This window comes from Falco peregrinus, chromosome 7 (assembly GCF_023634155.1).
Source record: "Falco peregrinus isolate bFalPer1 chromosome 7, bFalPer1.pri, whole genome shotgun sequence".
Classification (NCBI taxonomy): Eukaryota; Metazoa; Chordata; class Aves; order Falconiformes; family Falconidae; genus Falco; species Falco peregrinus.
Window position 1 is genome coordinate 17,751,643 of NC_073727.1, and position 17,629 is coordinate 17,769,271.

General features: G+C 64.5%; 2 protein-coding genes across 2 annotated transcripts; one reads left to right on the forward strand and one right to left on the reverse strand.

Annotated features, from left to right (window-relative positions):
- Positions 1 to 955: 955 nt before the first annotated feature.
- On the forward strand, positions 956 to 4,829 carry SLC30A3 (solute carrier family 30 member 3). Its single transcript, XM_055810492.1, has 8 exons — positions 956 to 1,211; positions 2,394 to 2,555; positions 2,631 to 2,777; positions 2,848 to 3,001; positions 3,560 to 3,764; positions 3,927 to 4,032; positions 4,342 to 4,476; positions 4,584 to 4,829. The coding sequence occupies exons 1-8, from the start codon at positions 956 to 958 to the stop codon at positions 4,727 to 4,729; spliced, it is 1,311 nt and encodes a 436-aa protein (XP_055666467.1). The 3' UTR covers positions 4,730 to 4,829.
- An 833-nt stretch (positions 4,830 to 5,662) lies between these two features.
- On the reverse strand, positions 5,663 to 17,579 carry GTF3C2 (general transcription factor IIIC subunit 2). The gene is made up of 18 exons (XM_055809415.1): positions 17,018 to 17,579; positions 16,365 to 16,746; positions 15,177 to 15,483; positions 14,521 to 14,615; positions 14,181 to 14,258; positions 13,668 to 13,766; positions 13,141 to 13,368; positions 12,781 to 12,892; positions 12,516 to 12,633; positions 10,529 to 10,560; positions 10,166 to 10,295; positions 9,430 to 9,574; positions 8,987 to 9,148; positions 8,402 to 8,489; positions 7,938 to 8,066; positions 7,358 to 7,489; positions 6,559 to 6,666; positions 5,663 to 6,383 (listed from the first exon to the last, which is right to left on the reverse strand). The coding sequence occupies exons 1-18, from the start codon at positions 17,310 to 17,312 to the stop codon at positions 6,177 to 6,179; spliced, it is 2,847 nt and encodes a 948-aa protein (XP_055665390.1). The 5' UTR covers positions 17,313 to 17,579; the 3' UTR covers positions 5,663 to 6,176.
- Positions 17,580 to 17,629: the final 50 nt, after the last annotated feature.

Consider the following 17,629-nt stretch of genomic DNA (forward strand, 5'->3'; position numbering starts at 1 on the left):
CCCGGCTCGGTGTCACCCACAGACTTGCCGAGGGTACGCTCGGCCCCATCCTCCAGATCGTTAATGAAGACGTTAAAGAGGACCGGACCCAGTATTGCCCCATGGGACACACTGGTTGTTACTGGCCTCCAACCAGACTTTGTGCCACTGATCATCAACCCCCTGGCTGGGCCTGCCTGCTCATGCAGCCCATGCTTCCACAGCTTCCCTAGGAGGAGCTTGTGGGACACTGAGTCACAAGCCTTGCTGGAGCCTGGGCAGGCAATGTCCACAGCACTCCCCTCATCTACCAGGCCCATCATCTCATGGCAGAAGGTGATCAGGTTGGTCAGGCACAACCTCCCCTTGGTGAAGCCATGCCATCTTCTCCTGATGACTTTCTTGTCCTTTGTGCACTCAGAAATGGTTCCCAGTATTAGTTGTCTCATCACCTTCCCAGGAACAGAGGTGAGGCTGGCCCCCTGGACCCAAACAGTCCCCCTATATGAAAGCTGCCCCCTTACAACCAACAGTTCCCACGTACCCAGGCAGCTCCCCCCACACCCAAGCAGCCCCCCGGTACAAGCGAGCCAGAGCACCCCACACCGCCCAGCACTCGCAGCAGAGCTGGTGCTGCTGCCCAGTACCTCCCCCAGGCCTCGTGGCACAGTGGCCTGTGGCCCCACGCAGTGTCGGTGGGACCCGCAGCTCACCCCCACACACACCCACCCACCCCCCCCCGCCGTGCCTTTGGCTGGTGTCTCAGTGGGGCCGCGGGCTGGGCTTCCCGCGCTCCTCCGGGGGGTGTCGGCACCTGCCTACCCCCCTGGGCCGGCCCCGCTCCCCCCCCCTCGCCCCAGCCACGGTCCTGAGTGGGGCCGGGGGGGCGGGGCCGAGGCGGGAGGTGGGGGGGAGGCGGGGGGCGGGGCTGCAGTCGTCCCAGCGGCGGGTGCCCGCGGTGTTGCTCGACCTCGGTATGGAGCCCCCGACCGGCACCGAGAGCGCCCACCTGGTCAGCCCGCGGGACGGCCGCGCCGACGGCAGCCTGCGCCTCAAGAGGTACCGCCGGCACCCCGGCACCCCATCGCCCCCGCACCCCCATCATCCCGGCACCACCATCTCCATCACCGGCACCTCCATCACTGGCACCTCCATCACCCCGAGACCAGCATCTCCACCACCGGCACCTCCAGCACCCTGGCACCCCAGCACCTCCAGCATCTCCATCACCGGCACCTCCATCGCCCCGGCACCCCCATCACCCTGGCACCAGCACCTCCACCACCCCAGCTCTCTGGCACACCCATCACCCCCGGCACCCCACCACCCCCTGCTAGCGTTACCTCCTAGTGCCCACGGCAAACCCTGGCACCGCCACCTCCATCAACTCCTGAGTCTGCAACCCCCGATCCCCCCCGCACTGCCAGCACCGGCTCCCCCCTCACCCTCAGCTCCCCCGGCCTCCCTGGCACCCGCACCCCCCGGCACTCCCCGGCAGCGCCAGCTCCAGCTCCCTGAGATCCGGAAGCCCCCGGTACGTCCAGTATTGTCCAGTTCCCACGCCTCCCACCCCCCCCGACACCGGCAACCCCCTGGCACGTCCATACCCCCCCTCCAACCCCCGCGCCTTCATCCGACACGGACATCAGCGTTCCCGCAGACCTCGAGACGGCCCTGACCGTTCGTGCACCGGCACCTCCCTCCAGCCCACAGCGGCACCCGCACCCCTGACACCGGCACCCATCTCCTCCCTGGTACCGGCGGCTCCATTCAAGCGGAACGGGCGCCCCCATCCGTGCGCCAGCCCCGCTCCCCCCTCGGGCATCCGTCCCGCTGCTCCCGGTGCCCAGACATCACCCACTGGCGCCGGCACCGTCCATCCGTCACCCACCCGCCCCGGGTCCATCCATCCCCCCTCCCGAACTGGTGCCTTGCGCATCAGCCCCTGCGCCCCGGCCCCCGCCGCGCACCCCGACTTACCTCCCCACCCCGGCGCCCCGGCCAGCAGCCCGGCCCCAGGCACGACACCTCGGTCCCACCGGCACCTCCGCCGCAGGCACCGGCTCCCGCCCCCGCCGGGCTCCCCTCCGCCCCGCCGCTCAGCCGAGGTGAGGCGGGCAGCTCCGGCCGTGCGGGGCCGGGGCTGGGTGGTCCGTGGCACACCGTGGCTGCCTGGCCCGACGGTGGCGCCCGTACCCTGCCGGTGGCCCAGCCGCGGACCCCGGTGCGGCAGCGGGACCGGCCGGCGGGTTGGGGACCGCAGCCGCCGGCTTCGTTACTAGGCGGACGGCCCGGCCAGCAGAAGCCCCGGGCAGCTGGGACGGACTGGGCTACCGGGAGCCCCGGGGGTCCCGGGCCGGGGGGCGGGGAGCCAGTGTGGCCGGCAGTGACCCCTGCTCCCAGTCTGTTTGCAGGCGCCCAGAATCCCCTGCCACCACCGGCCCCCCTGGCTCCGGCTCCCCGGTGCTGCTGCAGCCCCCCCAGCCCCAGCCCCGGCCGGGGCAGGCTCCAGGCCCGTCGGCAGCTGAGCATCGCCTGCACCGTCTGCTGTTTCTTCATGGTCGGGGAGGTGATAGGTAATGGTGGGATGGGGATGGGGATGGGGGGCTGCCCTGCTAGGGCATGGGGTGTCAGCTGCTCTGCGCCCACAGGTGGGTACCTGGCACACAGCCTGGCCATCATGACGGATGCAGCCCACCTGCTGACAGACGTGGGCAGCATGTCCGTCAGCCTCTTCTCCCTCTGGGTCTCTACCCGCCCACCCAGCAAGACCATGAGCTTCGGCTGGCACCGCTCAGGTGACCTGGGGGGCACAACTCCACGGGAGCCCCACAGCCAGGGTAGGTGCTGATGGCTCTCATCCCACAGAGACACTGGGTGCACTGGCCTCTGTCCTCTCCATCTGGGTCGTGACTGGGGCCCTCGTGTACCTGGCGGCCGCCCGCATCATCAGCAATGACTACGAGATTGAGGCACAAGCCATGCTGGCTACAGCTGCCAGCGCCATCGCAGTCAACCTGGTGTACGTCCCACGCAGGGCTGCACATCCCTGCATCCCCCACACCCCCCCAGCCTGAGCCCTGGCCTCCCCTCCCACATCCCTGCCCCATGCATGCCCCTAGTACCCAGAGAACCCCAGCCCTGGCCCCTGGGTCACCTTCTGTCCCTGTGCACCAGCATTGTGTCCCCAAGTGCTGCCTCCTCCTGATCCCCGGCCCTAAAACGCTCCTGGCTTCCAGCCCCTGTATGTACACCCTCTGGCCCCACATCCCCTGCCCTCCCCAACAGCAGCACCCCCTCAGTCCTGCCCCCATGCCCAGCCTGAGACCTGGCATACGCCCCGGGCCTGAACCCCTGCCCTGGCCCCATGCACGTCCCTGCAGTGTTGCGGGTGCCCTATGCCTGCTGCACCTCCAGCCCTTCCCCATACTTCTCCACCCTCCTGGGGCCTAGGTGCACCTGCCCATGCTCCCTTTGCCTGCGATGCCAGGCACCGTCGCCTGCATGCAGGTCCAGGGAGGGTCAGTGAGGCCCCCGCATCCTGCCCAGCACAGTGCTAAGCCCTCCCTGCTTTCCCCAGCATGGCCTACATCCTGCACCAGTCCCCCACCGGCCACTGCCACGGCACAGGGGGCTACGAGCAGCTGGAGAGCTCCAGGGGCTGCCTGCCCAGCCATGCCCCCCTGCCCGGCAGCACCAGTGTCCGTGCAGCCTTTGTCCACGTGGTGGGTGACCTGCTGCAAAGCGTCGGTGTTCTTGTGGCTGCCACCATCATCTACTTCAAGGTGCCTGGGCTGGACTCCCCCCGCCCCCCGCTGCCAGCGAGAATGACTCCCTCAGCCCCAGGCAGGGTGCTGTGGGGCACTGGGGTCATGGACCCCCCCACACCTAGGTGCCCAGCTCAGCTCTGGCCCCCTCCAGCCTCACACAGACTCTGCTCTCTGCAGCCCCAGTGCAAGATTGCAGACCCCATCAGCACCCTCTTCTTCTCGGTCTTTGTCCTTGGCTCCACCTTCACCATCCTCAGGGACGTCTTCAGAGTCCTCATGGAAGGTGAGCAGCAAGTGAGGAGGGTGCAGGGCCATGGGTACAGGGAGTGGCGGGCTGCAGCTGCCACAGCCCCTTCCCCACATGGCAGCTCACCCCCTTGCAACCTCTGCTCCCCATGCAGGCACAACCCAGCCCACCCCTTTGCCCTTCCCTTGCCCCTGCAGCCCATCTCCTCCACCCCAGGCAAACAGCCCTGTGGTGAGAGCCTGCTTCACCCTAGAGCCACCATCCCCTGCCTGGTCACTGCCTGGGGAAGCCCCCACGCTGGCAAGGACTGGGGCTGGCCCCTCTGTGACCAGGCGTTGCTGGCAGGGACACCGCGGGGCCTCGATTTTGATGTGGTGAAGGAGGCGCTGCTGCGGGTGAGCGGGGTGAAGGGTGTCCATGACCTGCACCTCTGGGCCCTGACACTGAGCCACCATGCTGTGTCAGTGCACGTGGCTGCCGGTAAGTGCCCCCGTGCACAGCCCAGCTGGCTCACGCAGCCCCCGGGCGAGGGGTCCACCAGCTGCCCATGTACTTGGGGCTGAGCCGCACTGCCTTGCTGTCCCCAGAGACCAGCGCCGACCCCGAGATGGTGCTGCAGGAAGCCACCACCCAGCTGCAGAGCAGGTTTGGCTTTGCCTCATGCACGGTGCAGGTGGAACGGTACCGGGAGGAGATGGCAGCCTGCCAGCACTGCCAGGACCCCTGCACCTGAGACCCTCACACGCTGCGGTGCTGGGTCAGGCCTGGCCCCCACCCCATGGGCAAGTGGGAGCTGCCTCTGGAGCACAGATGCAGTGCAGGAGTGGGGACAGTGCTTGGACTCCTGTCCCTGCGCTGTACCCACTGTGCTGCCACTGAGCCCCAGGGTGGGACAGTGCCCCTGAGCGCATAGGGTCTGGGGGGGGGAACACGTGCAGCCTGGCTCCCCAGCACAGGGGCTCCCCTCAGGACCTCCTGTGCCAGGAGGGTGCCCAGGCCTACTGGGACCAGCCCCAAAGGGGGGAAGATCCTGCCCCACTGCATGTTGACCCCCGCTCCCGGGGAGCCCTGTTGTCCCCTGCAAAAGGGGACAGGAGGGAGCCACTGCAGCTGCTGAGGGCCCAGGGAAGGGACACCCCTGAGGGGGAAAGCAGAGCTCAGACCCAGCCTTGGGCCCATGGCCAGAGGGGCTGCCCCACCACCCCCCACACCTGTAGGCTTGTGCTACCCGGGCTGCAGGGGGGGTCCGGGGTGGCTGCTGCTGTTGCACCCATGTGGGCACAGAGAGACAGGGCCGCCAGAGCCTGCAGCTCAACCGGCATGCTAGCCCCCCTGGCTTGCTCCCTGCTGCCCAGCCAAGGCTGGATCCTGCTGTGCCTTGGCCTGATCCATTCCCACCCTTATGAGTCTGTGTCTGTTGCACTTGTGAAGTGTCTGTCTATCTCTTTGTGCAAGGAGCCCAGCAGGCAGTGGCAGAGTCCACAGCTGCCAATAAACTTGTTGGAGAGCAGCAGCGGTGGCACAGGCAGCCAGAAGGGGACTGGGGAGGGAGGATGGCCCCAGCCCCCCTGTGAGGGGCAGTGTGGCTGGGGTACAGCACCGCAGACATGGCCACCCCAGACACCAGCCTGCTGCAGGGGGCCCCGTGCCAGCACCACAACCAGCCTTTACAAAACAAACCACGTTTACTGCACAGCTGAACACAGGCTCAATGTGAGCAACTTCAGAGCTCCTGGCAACCCTGCCAGCCCCATCTGCCCTGCCCAGGCCAAGGCTGGCCCCCCCCGGCCTCCTCCCTACACCTGCATGGGACAGGGGGTCAACCAGCAATGGGGGAGCAGGAAGCAAGAGCAAGCACAGCCCCACGCAGGTGGGGAGCTTACAGGTGCTGCTCCAGCGTCAGGCCCCAAGATCCACAGCTCAACCCAGGGACTCACACAGTTCCCACTGCCCACCGCCCCCCTCCCCTGCCCCACCAGCTCAGACCAAACAGCACAAATCCAGAGCACAAGGACAAGTGTCCTGAGCATCCCAGGTGATGGCCAGGAGCAGCCATCCCTTCCCCGAGGTGAGGGCCCAGAGGGTAAGAAGCACCAAGAGGAGGCACACAGCCCCTCCTGGACAGCACAGCTCCAGCCCGGAGCAAGCACATGTGGCAGCACCATGAGGGACCCACTGCATTACTCTGCCGGCAGTGGGGAGTGCTCGGCAGGGCTGGGGCTGCCAGGCTTGTCCCCAAAGAGGGAACTGAAGCGGGCACGCCGTTCCAGGAGCAGCTGGCAGCCCACACTGGAGGTCAGCCCTGACAGGCAGTGTGCCCGCACGATGCCCGCCTGCCCACCCGACACCAGCCAGCCGTGCGAGTCCAGGTTGGGGCTGAAGCGCACCTGCAGGAGCAGAAGGAGGTCAGGAGGAAAGGGTCCAAGGTGCTGGGACCCCTGCACCCAGAAAGTGGCATGGATAGCAGGGCAGAAGCAGATGCTGCCTGCAGCAGCCACAGCCTCCTGCCTGTGGTCTCCCAGGCTACAAGCTGGGCTGTGGGCTTGGTGCAGCCCCTCTCACCTTGTGCAGGGACTCCAGCTGCAGCCGGTCGAGGCTCAGCTCTGCCTTCACCTCCTGTGTGTGCATCCTGCGCATGGGCTCCCGGCTGGGGAAGTTCTTGAAGCTGCGCTGTGAAGTGGCGGCACCGCCATGGGCTGCGTGCCGGGGCAGGAGCACTGCACGCAGAGGTCCTGGCAGCACCAGGACCGCAGCAGGGGCAGGTGCTGCTTGGCCAGGGAACACAGCTTGCCCTCAGGGTCACCCACCAAAAAGCCACAGCAAAGGGCAGCTGGAGCCAGACCACAGGGTGGGCCTGGGCAGGGTGGCTGGAGCACGGCATACCCCCACCAGCGCCTCTGATCCACAGACTCGCTCCCTCTCTCCAGGGGGCCCTTGGGCACAGCCTGGCCCTGCTGTCCCATGCCAACACCTCTGAACACGGGCTGGCGCACTGGGGAGCGGGGGTCCTGGCAGCCTGTGACCTTCTAGGCTCCTCCCCAGGGCTGGGGACTTGACTGCTGCCACAGCCAGGACACCAAGCCATGCTCCCCACCACCCTGTGACCAGGCAGCCAGGAGCTCCCTTGCCTGGGGGACCCCAGCCCAGGCTGGCAAGGCAGCCAAGGCTTTACAGAGGGGAGGTGGCAGGGCAGCCCATCCCCTTGCTCTCAGGGCAGCCAGCCTGGGCTCTGCCAGAGGTGAGGGGCTGCCACAACATCTGAGCTGTGTCTCCTTGCCCTGCCGCTCCCACTGCCCAGGCACAACCCCACAGGCCCTGCTCACAGTCAGGACCACCCAGCCCTGCCCCTGCCCCCTCCTACCAGGTCTGTGTCCCAGAATCGGATGTAGCTCTTGGTCACCATCTCGCTGTAGAGCCTGGTCTTCGGCAGTGCCTGCTCACCACCCTCCGACCCAGCGGTGCTGCAGGGCAGCAGATCAGCTTTGTAGATGGGCTGTTAGGGAGATTGGGCTCAGGGCAGAGCAGAGGGTCCATCTGCTTCCCTGCACACAGGACCACCAGACACTGAGCAGGCCTGGAGGCCCTGGGATCCCTGCGCCGCAGCACGGTGGGTCTGGGGCAGAGAGAGGAAGGAGGTGCTGCCATAACAGCGGGGGCAAACAGGGCCAGGCCTGCCCCATGCATGAGCTGAACCCCAAAGGTCCCATCCCCAGGGCCAAGGCTGCTGTCACCACCACCCTTCCCCACCAGGCAGCCCCTGCCTGGGTGGGAAGGGCACAACACACACATGCCTGTCAGGCAGACATGCAGGCATGTCCTTAAGGAAGCAGAGACCCTGACACCAGCTCAGGATGCTCTTCCAGCGACCCAGGAACACAACTCCCACCCTGCCCAGCCCCACACGTCACAGATGGGCCCGGCTGAGCACAACAGCCTCTTACAAATCTGCGGTCTGAGGACCGCTTGACGTTGAGGGGGTTGATGGCCAGGTCAGGCAGCACCGCAGCCACCAGCTCGCCAGTGATGTCTCCCGCAGCCACTGTGTTCAGCCAGTCCGAGCCAGATATGCTCTGCAGGAACATACAGCTCTAAGGCACACGGTTCCAACAGGCTCCCCACCAGCACCACAAATGCCAACCCCCAGGTACCACCTTCCACCCCCTGGGGAGGGATGGGCTCAGAAGTGCAGCCAGCTTGGACACAGGCAGGGACACCACCTCGTGTGGCTGCCATGGTTCCTCATCCTAAGGGCAGAGGGTGACCCCCAGGGCCAGGGTCTCGCATGGCCAGGCAGTCACCCCCCATCCATGAGCCATGGGACCCAGCTGGTACCGAGTTTGGGGCAGATGCCCACCCCGCCTCCGACATGGCCCCAGGACAGAACTGCCCTGCACCAGCCTCTTACCCACACAGTCCCCTTGCGAGGGGCCACAAAATAAGCCTTGAAGCCCAAGTACCCAGCGTCAATGTAGTGGATCCCACAGAGACCATAACTGCAACAGAAAGGGGATGGATGAGGACAGAGCTCTGCACTGCCACCCTGACACGGCAAAAGCCAGGCAGCAGCCCACCTCCCCAGAGACCCCAGGACCCAGGCGGATTGGAGAGGGGGTGTCCTTGCTCTAGCAGCACATGACAAGGCAGCTCAGGGCAGTTCCTGGAGGCTGAGAACACACCAAGACCCCAGAATCCTTCTGCCAACTTGTGTCAGCCTGGAGCCACACAGGAGCCCCACTGCCCAGCCCAGCTTGGGGGCCTCATCCTTCCCCTCACCCAGCTTGCTCATGCCCCAGGGTGGCCCAGCTGAAGGGATGCCAGCACTGCGCAGCTGTGGTGTTGCCCGGCACAAGCACAGCCTGCTCCTGCCATGGCATAGATGGATGCTCCCAGGCAGGGAGAGACCAGAGGGGCCCCTGGGGAGTAAGGCCAGACCCCAGCAGCAAGGCTGGCCTCCAGGCAGACCAGTCACTGCAACAGCCCCAGAACTCACGAGGCATAGCAGTTGTCCTGGGCCACGGTGACCCCATTGTAGGGCAGCAGCCAGGCCACCTCAGTGCTGAGGAACCGCTTGATGCTGTTGATGGGCTCATAGAGCCGCCGCAGGTCCCAGAACTTGATCTTACGGTCGCTCCCTGCCGTGACCAGGAAGTTGCTGAGAACCAGGAGAAAGGCAGCACTGAGATCCCAGCGCAGGGCTGTGCCCTGTCCCTGCTGCAGGGATGAGGTGGTCCTGGCTTGGCAGCACAGCACTGCTCCCGCAGGCAGTGGCTCAAGCCCTCTTCCTCTAACACCCAACCCAGCCTCTCTGGTGCTCCAGAGGGCCAAGGGCCACCAGCACAGAGTCCTCTTAAGCCCATCTTGGCAAAGGAGCCTCATCCGCAGGAGCAAGCGTGTTCTCCCAGGCAGCACCTGCAACAGCTCTCCTGCCCTCACCTGTCAGCCTTGCACCACTCTATGCTCCGGACTGCGTGGTCATGGGCTAGAAAGCACCGGAAAGGGTAGAGCTTGAGGGAGCCATCGGGCTGGCGCACACACTGCAGCAGGGACTTGGTGAGCAGGTTCCAGACAGCCACAGTGCCTGTAGGACAAAACCTGTGCTTGTGATGAGCTGCCCCGCAACTGCACCAGTGCTGCAGAGGACACCCAGCACTGCAGCATGGGACCCAAGACAGTGCATAGCTGCAGAACAGGCAACAGCCCAGGCAGGGGCTGCAGGAGCTGCGAGGCAGAGCAGTTGAGCCAAGGCTGGAGCCACAGCTGGGGCTTAGAGCAGGACAGGACAGCTCGGGTACAGCAGGTCCTGGCAGCACAGCACAGAGCTGTGGATTGCCTGAAGCCAGGCACAAAACTGCATCCAGGCAAGTCAGACAGATGTGGATTAAGTCAGAGCCACATCCTGGAGCTGACAGGTGCCGGCGGCCAGCCCATGATAAGCCTTCCCCCCATGCCAGGGACAGGCCGACAGGATCCTGCACGGTGCCTGCCGCTTGCTGCTACTCAGCCCAATGCTGACCCCATACCTCACCCTCAGGCTCCCCCATTACCTGCCCCAGGCTGAGGCTAGAGGAGCAGGAAGCTCCACATGTCTCTGCCTGCTACAGGGCAAGGGCTGCTCCCCCAGGGCTCTGCCACAGGATGCAGGCCCTTCTTGTGCAGGAGCAGGACTCACCATCATAAAAGCCAGCTGCAAGGTGATGATGGGGCTTGGATGGCATCCAGGAGAGGCTAAAGCACTGGCCACACTCGGACGCATTCCCTGCCTGGACGGAGCCCACCTGGAGCGTGGCAATACACTGCACCTGAAAGCCAAAGGACAGACATCAGTCACAGCTCCACGCTGGTCTCATCTGCATCCCAAGAGCCAGGGACACCCAGGTCTGTGAGCACAGCTTTGCTCTGCCACTGCAAACAGCCCAGGCCAACAAGCTCTGCAGGCATCCCGACTCCCTCCCCAGCTCTCCCACCTGCAGCAGCCAGGAGGCTCACTGAGTGCCAGCCCTGATGGGGGACCGCGGTGGTAGAGGACACTGACCTTGCAGATAATGTGTTTGTGGAAGGACCCATCTAGAAAAGAGCAGAGGAGGGTCAGGACAGGCACCAGCTCTCCTAGAAGCTCCCTGTGGCACAAGCTGCTCAGCAGCCCTGAGCAGGGCTCTCAGTCCCTGTCCTGTCACCCATCAGGACCAGTGTCCCCATGGCACGCAAGCACACCCAGCAGCAGCAAACAGAGCGCACATAGGAGCAAATACCAGGCACTAGCAGGACCTCTAGGAGCCAGACCTGCCTGCACTGGAGGAAGCAGCATCCTGAAAGGCACCACAGGCAGAGAGAAGGCAGGGCTGACGTTCCCCTCACCCCAGCAATCTTCCCCCCACCATGACCAGCTGCCTGCCTTGATAGAAGACACATTCAGAAACTTGAAGGGATCCAGTGACATATAGGGACCAGACCAGACCGTGACCACTCGAGGGAGGAAAAAAGGAGCTGCGTGGGACAGACTGCTCTGCCAGGCAAAGGCAGCTGGTGATGGGGGCTGGAGCAGCGCAGGCAGCCACTCCTGGGGAGGGCAGACTGCGCAGAGACCTCTGCGCCAAACAGCTCAGGACGAGGCACCTGCAGGACCCCCCATGCACCAGCTTTGTCCGCCAGAGACAGACAAGGTGCTGCAGGTCCTCTCTCATGCACATCTTGGGCTGGAAGGGCCCCCCCCAGCAGCACGGGGCCGTTCTTGGGCACAGCGAGCACCAGACAAGCACATCCGCACCCCGGAGCGTGACAGCTGCAGACAGAGGCAGCGTCTTGCAGAGATACAGAGGAGCCACACGTCTTCTCTGGCACCTCCGTGACAGCCAGGGCACATGCAGAGAGCAGCCCCAGGCTCTGTCACATGGAGGCACTAGGTAGGTGCAGGTACCTGGAGCCCCAGGGAAAGCCAGCACAGCCACACTGACCCGGGAGCTGCCGGCAGAGCCCCAGCGCACCGCAGGCTGGCACTGATCCCATGGCTGCAAACCAGCACCCCCAGCCCGGCTGTGAGGCACAAGGACAGTACGTGCCGCCGCAGCCAGGCTGACGCTACGTGACAGGACCGGCCCGTCCGCAGGAGCTTTGCAGGCTGGGGAAGAACACACGCCTGCCGCAAGCTCCCCACGTGGGGCCTGCGGCAGCCAGCACAAACCACCCGGAGCCGGCACGGGAAAGGGGGGCGGGAAAGGCAGTGCGGGGCCGGCGCAGGCAGCAGTGCAACGTGCTGAGGGGGTCGGTAGCCATGCTCGAGTGCAGGAAACCTATTTCCCATTGTCAGCCACAGACGCGCGGGCTGTCAGCCATGGCTGAGCAACCACGAGCAGCACGTGCAGGTCATCAATCTCCCTTGGCTCCCAGCAGATGAGACTATTACAAGCACCATTAGCCTGAGCCAGCCAAGTGCTCAGAGCTCCAGGTCTCTGCTATGACAAACAGCTCTAAGCCAGGCTGGAATAAGCAGCTCTGCCATAACAGGACACGCTCGCAGCAGCAAGTGGGGAGATGGGGGAAGATTCGGGAACACACTCGTGCAGCTATCTCTCACCCTGCAACCCCACTCCAGTCACATCATCGTTGCCAAGAGCTCCCTCCCGATGCACCCAGCTGCAGGTAGGGCTGGCTTGGGAGCCATGGCCTGGCTGGGCTGTCCCAGCAGCCCCCTGAGACTTGACCCTGCCTTTGGGCCAGTGGTGCTTTGACATCCTCCAACATCAAAAAGCCACCTTACTCCCCCTGCCACAGTGCCTCGCTGTCAGAAGCCACGCTGCAGGTGGCAACAGCTGCTAGTCCCAAGACTGGAGGTGTGTGTGCCAGGGCTCACTGCTCTGGGCACAGTCCTGCTGCATCTGGTGAGAGGGACTTGCCCCACAGCTGTGCCCCAGCACAGCCCCCCCATCCTGGCACAGCAGGCTTCCAGGGCTCGCACGCTGCCCACCCCGGCACAGTGGGACAAGGGCCAGGACGCCCCTGCCTGGCGGCGCAGCTCTTCCTACCTTTTACCTGGGTTCTCTTGGAGTGCTGCAGGGCGCTGGGGTGCGGGAGGGAGTACAGCAGCACCTTGCCAACCGAGAAGGCCACAGCCAGCAGGCCCAGCCGGCTCATCTGTGGGTGCTGTGGAATGACACACGGGCTCAGCCCCTGGGTCACCATCCCCTACCTTGGAAAGCAAGGCTTTAGCGAGGGCACGGACTTAGGAGCCCTGGGGGAAACCAAAGGTGGCCCCCAGCGCCCAGACAGCCCTTCTAGCAGCGCACTCACCTTCCTGGCAGCAGTGGGTGGCTCCCAGGCACCACTGGGGCAGAACTTCATGTCCCAGACGCAGCCGTGATCAGCAGCAATGGCATAGGCCAGCCTGGCTTTGTCAGCAGTGCTGCAGGTATGGGTTGAGCCATAAAGAATGCTGCAGCTTGTGCCCAGCAGCTCCAGTATACACCAGCAGCGAAGGTGGCTGCCAGTACAGCCCCCATGGGGTTCAGGCTGGCGGCTCTGGGAGAGGATGAACCTCACCACACACTCAGCCACAGAGGGACAAGGGATACAGGCCCTGTCTCATCCCCCGGAGCCAGGCAGCCCCTGGCCCCTTCCCCAGGGGTCTGTTCCCCAGGCGAGGCCACTCACCCCTGCTCCTGCTGCAGCGTGCCCAGGCCCCAGAGCTGCAGGAGCGCGGGGCCCCTGTGGAGCCCAGCCACGCTGTGTGTCTCCTCCATGCTCCCATGGCAGTAGACAGCCACGTATTGAGAGGCCGCCGAGCCCTCCGGGGACGGGCACCACTCCATTGCCCACACAGGGCCACCCACGAAGAAAGACACATCCAGGCGTTCCTTGTGGGGCTGCAGAGAGTTGAACCTGCCAGCAAGGAGGCATGTAAGGGCACAGGGGGCAAGAGCAGCGCTGCTGTGGGGTGGGAGTGTGTGGGCTGGGCAGAGCAGCACCCAGCTGGTGCAGAGCCCTGGCACGGGGCTGGGGAGCAGTAGGACCCCAAGGCACGCTGCATGGCCTGGCTGATCAGCCAACAGCTGCTCCTCCTGTCCCAGGGCAGCCACCTGGCCCTTGGACCTGCTGGAACCGAAGCCCTGGGGGTTACTGCCTGCCCTAAACACAACAGCCACCACCCTGGCAGTGCCCCAGGGCACCCTGTCACGGACCTGTTTACCCTGTACAAGACACCTTCGTCTTCGATGCCCTCCCGCTGGATGGAGAAGAGGGGAGACCTGTCCTCTGCTGGCAGGTACGGGGCAGCTTCGCTGGGGAGGCAGAAGAAGGTGAGAGGATGTCTCCCCACCCCTGCCCCTCACCCAGTCATGCCCCAGCATGCCCTGGCACCCATCCCAGCCTCCACACAGTCCGGTGTATCCTACTGCTGGCCACCCTCAGGACTACTCAAACTCCATGGCCAAATCCACGAGACCCTCAAAGCCCACGACCGAAAGCTCCACCCTTTCTGCTGTGGCCTAATCCTGCCAGAGGAGTGGGGGAGTACAATGCTCACTGTGCCCTTGTTTTCTCCTAGCCCTGATGGCTGGGACCACCCACCGTTCCCACACCAGTTCACCCCAAACATTGCCAGAACCTGCCCATCACACAGCCTGAGTGCAGGCAGCGCCTGTGCCACATGTCCTTCCCAGCCCCTCTCCCCTCCTGCACTGCTCCGATGGTACCTTTCAGAGAGACATGTCCACTTATGCACCAAAGGGATCCAGTCGGGGAATTCCCACTGCGAGTACTTCTGATCTCGCCTGCAGCAGATACACCAGACGTCAGCACAGCCCTGTTGCCCAGCCCAATCCCTGCCTCGGGCACAGGCAGCCCCCCTGCCCACACCCTGCCTGCAGCACAGGTGTCCCATCCCTAGTGGCTGCCAGCAGAACACCGACAATCCCAACAGCACATGCTCCTTTGCTCTCATGCCTGTGATAGCGATGCTACCCAGGGCACCAACAGCCACTGCTCCCCCCATAGCCCACCCAAACACCCCAGCACGCCAATGCTCCTACTCACAGGCTGCAGGTGAGGCTGGAGCACTTCTCCACTGGGGCCATGATGGAGTTGTGGAAGCCATTGGGAGCAAGGCCTCGGCACTGGGGCTTGGATCTCTGGGCACAAGAGAAGACTCAGAGCAGGACCTAGCCAAAGGGCCTGGCCCGGACTGCCTCTACCTGCCCAAATGTTCCCACGAGCTCCTGGGGGGACCTGCCCACCCTAAACAGCAACAATGCAGCCCACAAACACTGAGCTCTCCCACAGCCACAGCAGCAGCAGTCACCAAGACCATGTCACACTGGGCTGAAGACACAAAGTGCCATTCTGGGGACTTTCACGAACTACAGGACAGCCCCCAGGATCCTGCCTTTACCTCCCCATCAGCTTCAGCAGGAGCCCAAGAACCTGCACCCTCTCCCAGGAGTACCTATCGCCCTGTCCCCATTCACCCTCACTTGGAGCTGCCTCTGCCCACAATTAAGCCCAAAGAGCTCATGCCTGGACTCACAGCTGAAGGACACTGTGCCATCCCTGAGTCCTGTTTCAGAGCTGTCCTGCCCCAAACAGCCGGTGTGGGGGCACCACACGACAGTTCAGACACTTTGTGTTGTTCCTGCCAGGCCAAAGGTAAGAAGTGGCCAGGGCAAAGACCTTGCCTTTAACCCTGCCCTTACCCCTGCAGACGACACCTTCCCACCATGTCCTCGGAGCACCTCCAGCTCTGGCTCCGACACCTCACTGAGTGGTGCATCACTCCCCTCCTCCTCCTCTGCCTGTAGCAACACCTCCTTCGAGGGCACAAAGTCAGAATCTTGTGCAGGATCATCACTATCTGTTTCCTCCTCCTTCCTCCTCCGGCTCCGACGCTTTTTCTGCACATGCTCAACCTCTGGCTCCGGCTCTTGGGCACCCTCAGTGGGAGCTGGAGGCTGGTACACAGATGTCAGCTCCTCTGCCAGCTCTTGCAGGTACAGCAAAGCCCTGGGACACCAAAGACACAAAGATGAGCAGAGGGACCACACAGGGACCAGCCAGCCCTCCCTCCAGGACCATGTGGGTCTGGGCAAGAAATTTGCTCCAGCCCTGCCTAGCCAGGCTTCAGCAGAGCCTGTCTGGATGCACTGCCAGCCTCCCAGCTGGCCACTCAGGCAACCAGCATCCCCTGCAACCTCCCCAGGGAACACCAGACTCCTTGGGTCTCTGGCAGTAGGCAGAGGAACGCATCCAGCAATCAAAAAAGCAGCATATGTCCCTTTGCCAGCCAGAAGGCAGGAAAGCCAGAGCTCCTCCTGCAAGTGCCCTCAGCCAAGGGAGTTCCCGTATCAGCTACTGCACCCTCCCTCTGCTCAGCAGAGTGAGGGGACTGGGGCACTGCAACCTGCCAGCTCTGCTGTGCAAACCCAGGGCTGCACAGGCACTTGGAGGGCAAAGGCATTGCCTGAGCTGCCTTCACAGACCACAGAGCACACTGGCTCCCCCCAGGACTCTCCTTTAAGCAGCACATTGCTTGCACAGCTTGCTCTGCTCCCCCCCCAACCCCAAACAAGCCTGTCCTGGCTTTGTCAGGAATGAAGGAAACCTATTCCCCACCGCAGATGGCCCATCAAAGACCCACTGCATGCAAGCTCATCTACAGCCCCTGCTCCTGGATCCAAACACATCATTCTAGAGCAGGAAAGGACTGTTCTATGGGGAATCAGTCTGTCCCACCAACGTGGGACAAAGTCCTTCAGGGAAGACACCAAGACCCCCAAAGCAAGGCGGAGGTCTTGATGAACCACTCTGAATGCAGTGTCCCCCTGTCCTTCCACCCTCCCCCTCGCCCCCACCCCTGGACGCCCGCATCCACTGCCCCCGCTTACACTTTGGCTGCTCGCCTCTTGGGGCGCCCGCCGCGGGGGGTCTCCAGGCCCTCCGCTGCCTCGCTGCTCCCCAGCATCTTCTGCACGCAGATGGGCTCCGGGGTCGGGCACTCCAGGTCCTGAGACAGTTTTAGCAGCAGCATCTCTGTCTTGGACTTTCGCCCGCGCTTCCTCGGTGCCTTTGGAGGTGGCACGGCCCCGTTCTCAGAGGTCCTCGAGGGCTCACCACAGTCCTCGGCCTCCGCAGGGGCTGGGTCACTGGGGTCACTAGGATGACTTTTTGTTTTTTTGTTTTGGACAGTTTTTTTCTGGGACTTGGCAGCTTCTACTCCCTCCTCAGAGTGGGCCGAAGCATCCACATCTCTGAACGGTGACAGTTCCCCTGCCCAAAAATAACAGCTGGACTTAGCACGAAAGCACAGCGGGGCTGTGCCACCGCCCTGGGCACCGAGACCGCCGGGCTGCAGCCGCGCCCGGTCAAAGCACACGGGGCCCGGGCGCGACCAAACACGTTCCCAGGAGCGCTGGTGCGGCTCAGCTCTGAGCCGGCCGCGGCACCGCACGGTACCCAGGGAGCCGCCCCCGCCCGCGCCCCCCCGGGCACCCTCGCAGCAGCAGACGCGGCCCCAGGCACCCCCCACCCCGGTACGTACGGAGCGGCCGGGGCTCGCCCTCTCGCGCCCGGCTGCGGCTGCGGCTGCGGCCGGCGGCAGCCGATTCCCGTCCCGAGCGTCCCCGGCGGCTCCGCTCCCGGCAGCGCGGCCCGCGGGCGGCGCTGGACGCCATCCGGGCGGGTCCCCACGGGCTCCCGGAGCCGCCGCCGCCGCCCCGTCGCGGGCCGCGCAGCCAGCACGGAACCGGATCCGGAAGCCGAAGCGCGCCGGTGGCGCGGAGGGATCGCGTCACGCCGGCAACGTCATTACCGAAAGGCTCCGCGCCCTCCCCCATCGCGTGACAGCGCCGCGGGGGCGCACAGCCCCACGCTCATCGAAGCCGAGCCTCCGGGGCCGCGCGGGGAAACGGCACCGCTCCAGGAGTGAACATAGAGGCGCGTGGACGGGAAAGCGCGGGGTCCGCGGGACCCCCCGCCGACGGGGTGCGCGCGTGGCCATAACGGAACGGGCCCAGGATTTGCATGGTGATGAAGCAGAGAGTAGCACTGGAATAACGCCGTTAGAGGGCGTGGAGAAAACACTGCGCACCCGCCGGTAAAATTATCGAACAAAACTGACCGACTCGTCATTATAAATAGTCCACGACTGTTT

Coding starts and splice junctions, on each gene's coding strand:
- SLC30A3 (XM_055810492.1), top strand. CDS start 956: ATGGAGCCCCCGACCGGCACCGAGAGCGCCCACCTGGTCAGCCCGCGG. Junction 1,212..2,393: donor CTCCAGCATCTCCATCACCG/GCACCTCCATCG, acceptor GTCTGTTTGCAG/GCGCCCAGAATCCCCTGCCA. Junction 4,033..4,341: donor CTTCAGAGTCCTCATGGAAG/GTGAGCAGCAAG, acceptor CGTTGCTGGCAG/GGACACCGCGGGGCCTCGAT.
- GTF3C2 (XM_055809415.1), bottom strand. CDS start 17,312: ATGGGGGAGGGCGCGGAGCCTTTCGGTAATGACGTTGCCGGCGTGACG. Junction 15,484..16,364: donor AAGAGGCGAGCAGCCAAAGT/GTAAGCGGGGGC, acceptor TTGGTGTCCCAG/GGCTTTGCTGTACCTGCAAG. Junction 7,490..7,937: donor GGTCCTCAGACCGCAGATTT/GTAAGAGGCTGT, acceptor TCTCCCTAACAG/CCCATCTACAAAGCTGATCT.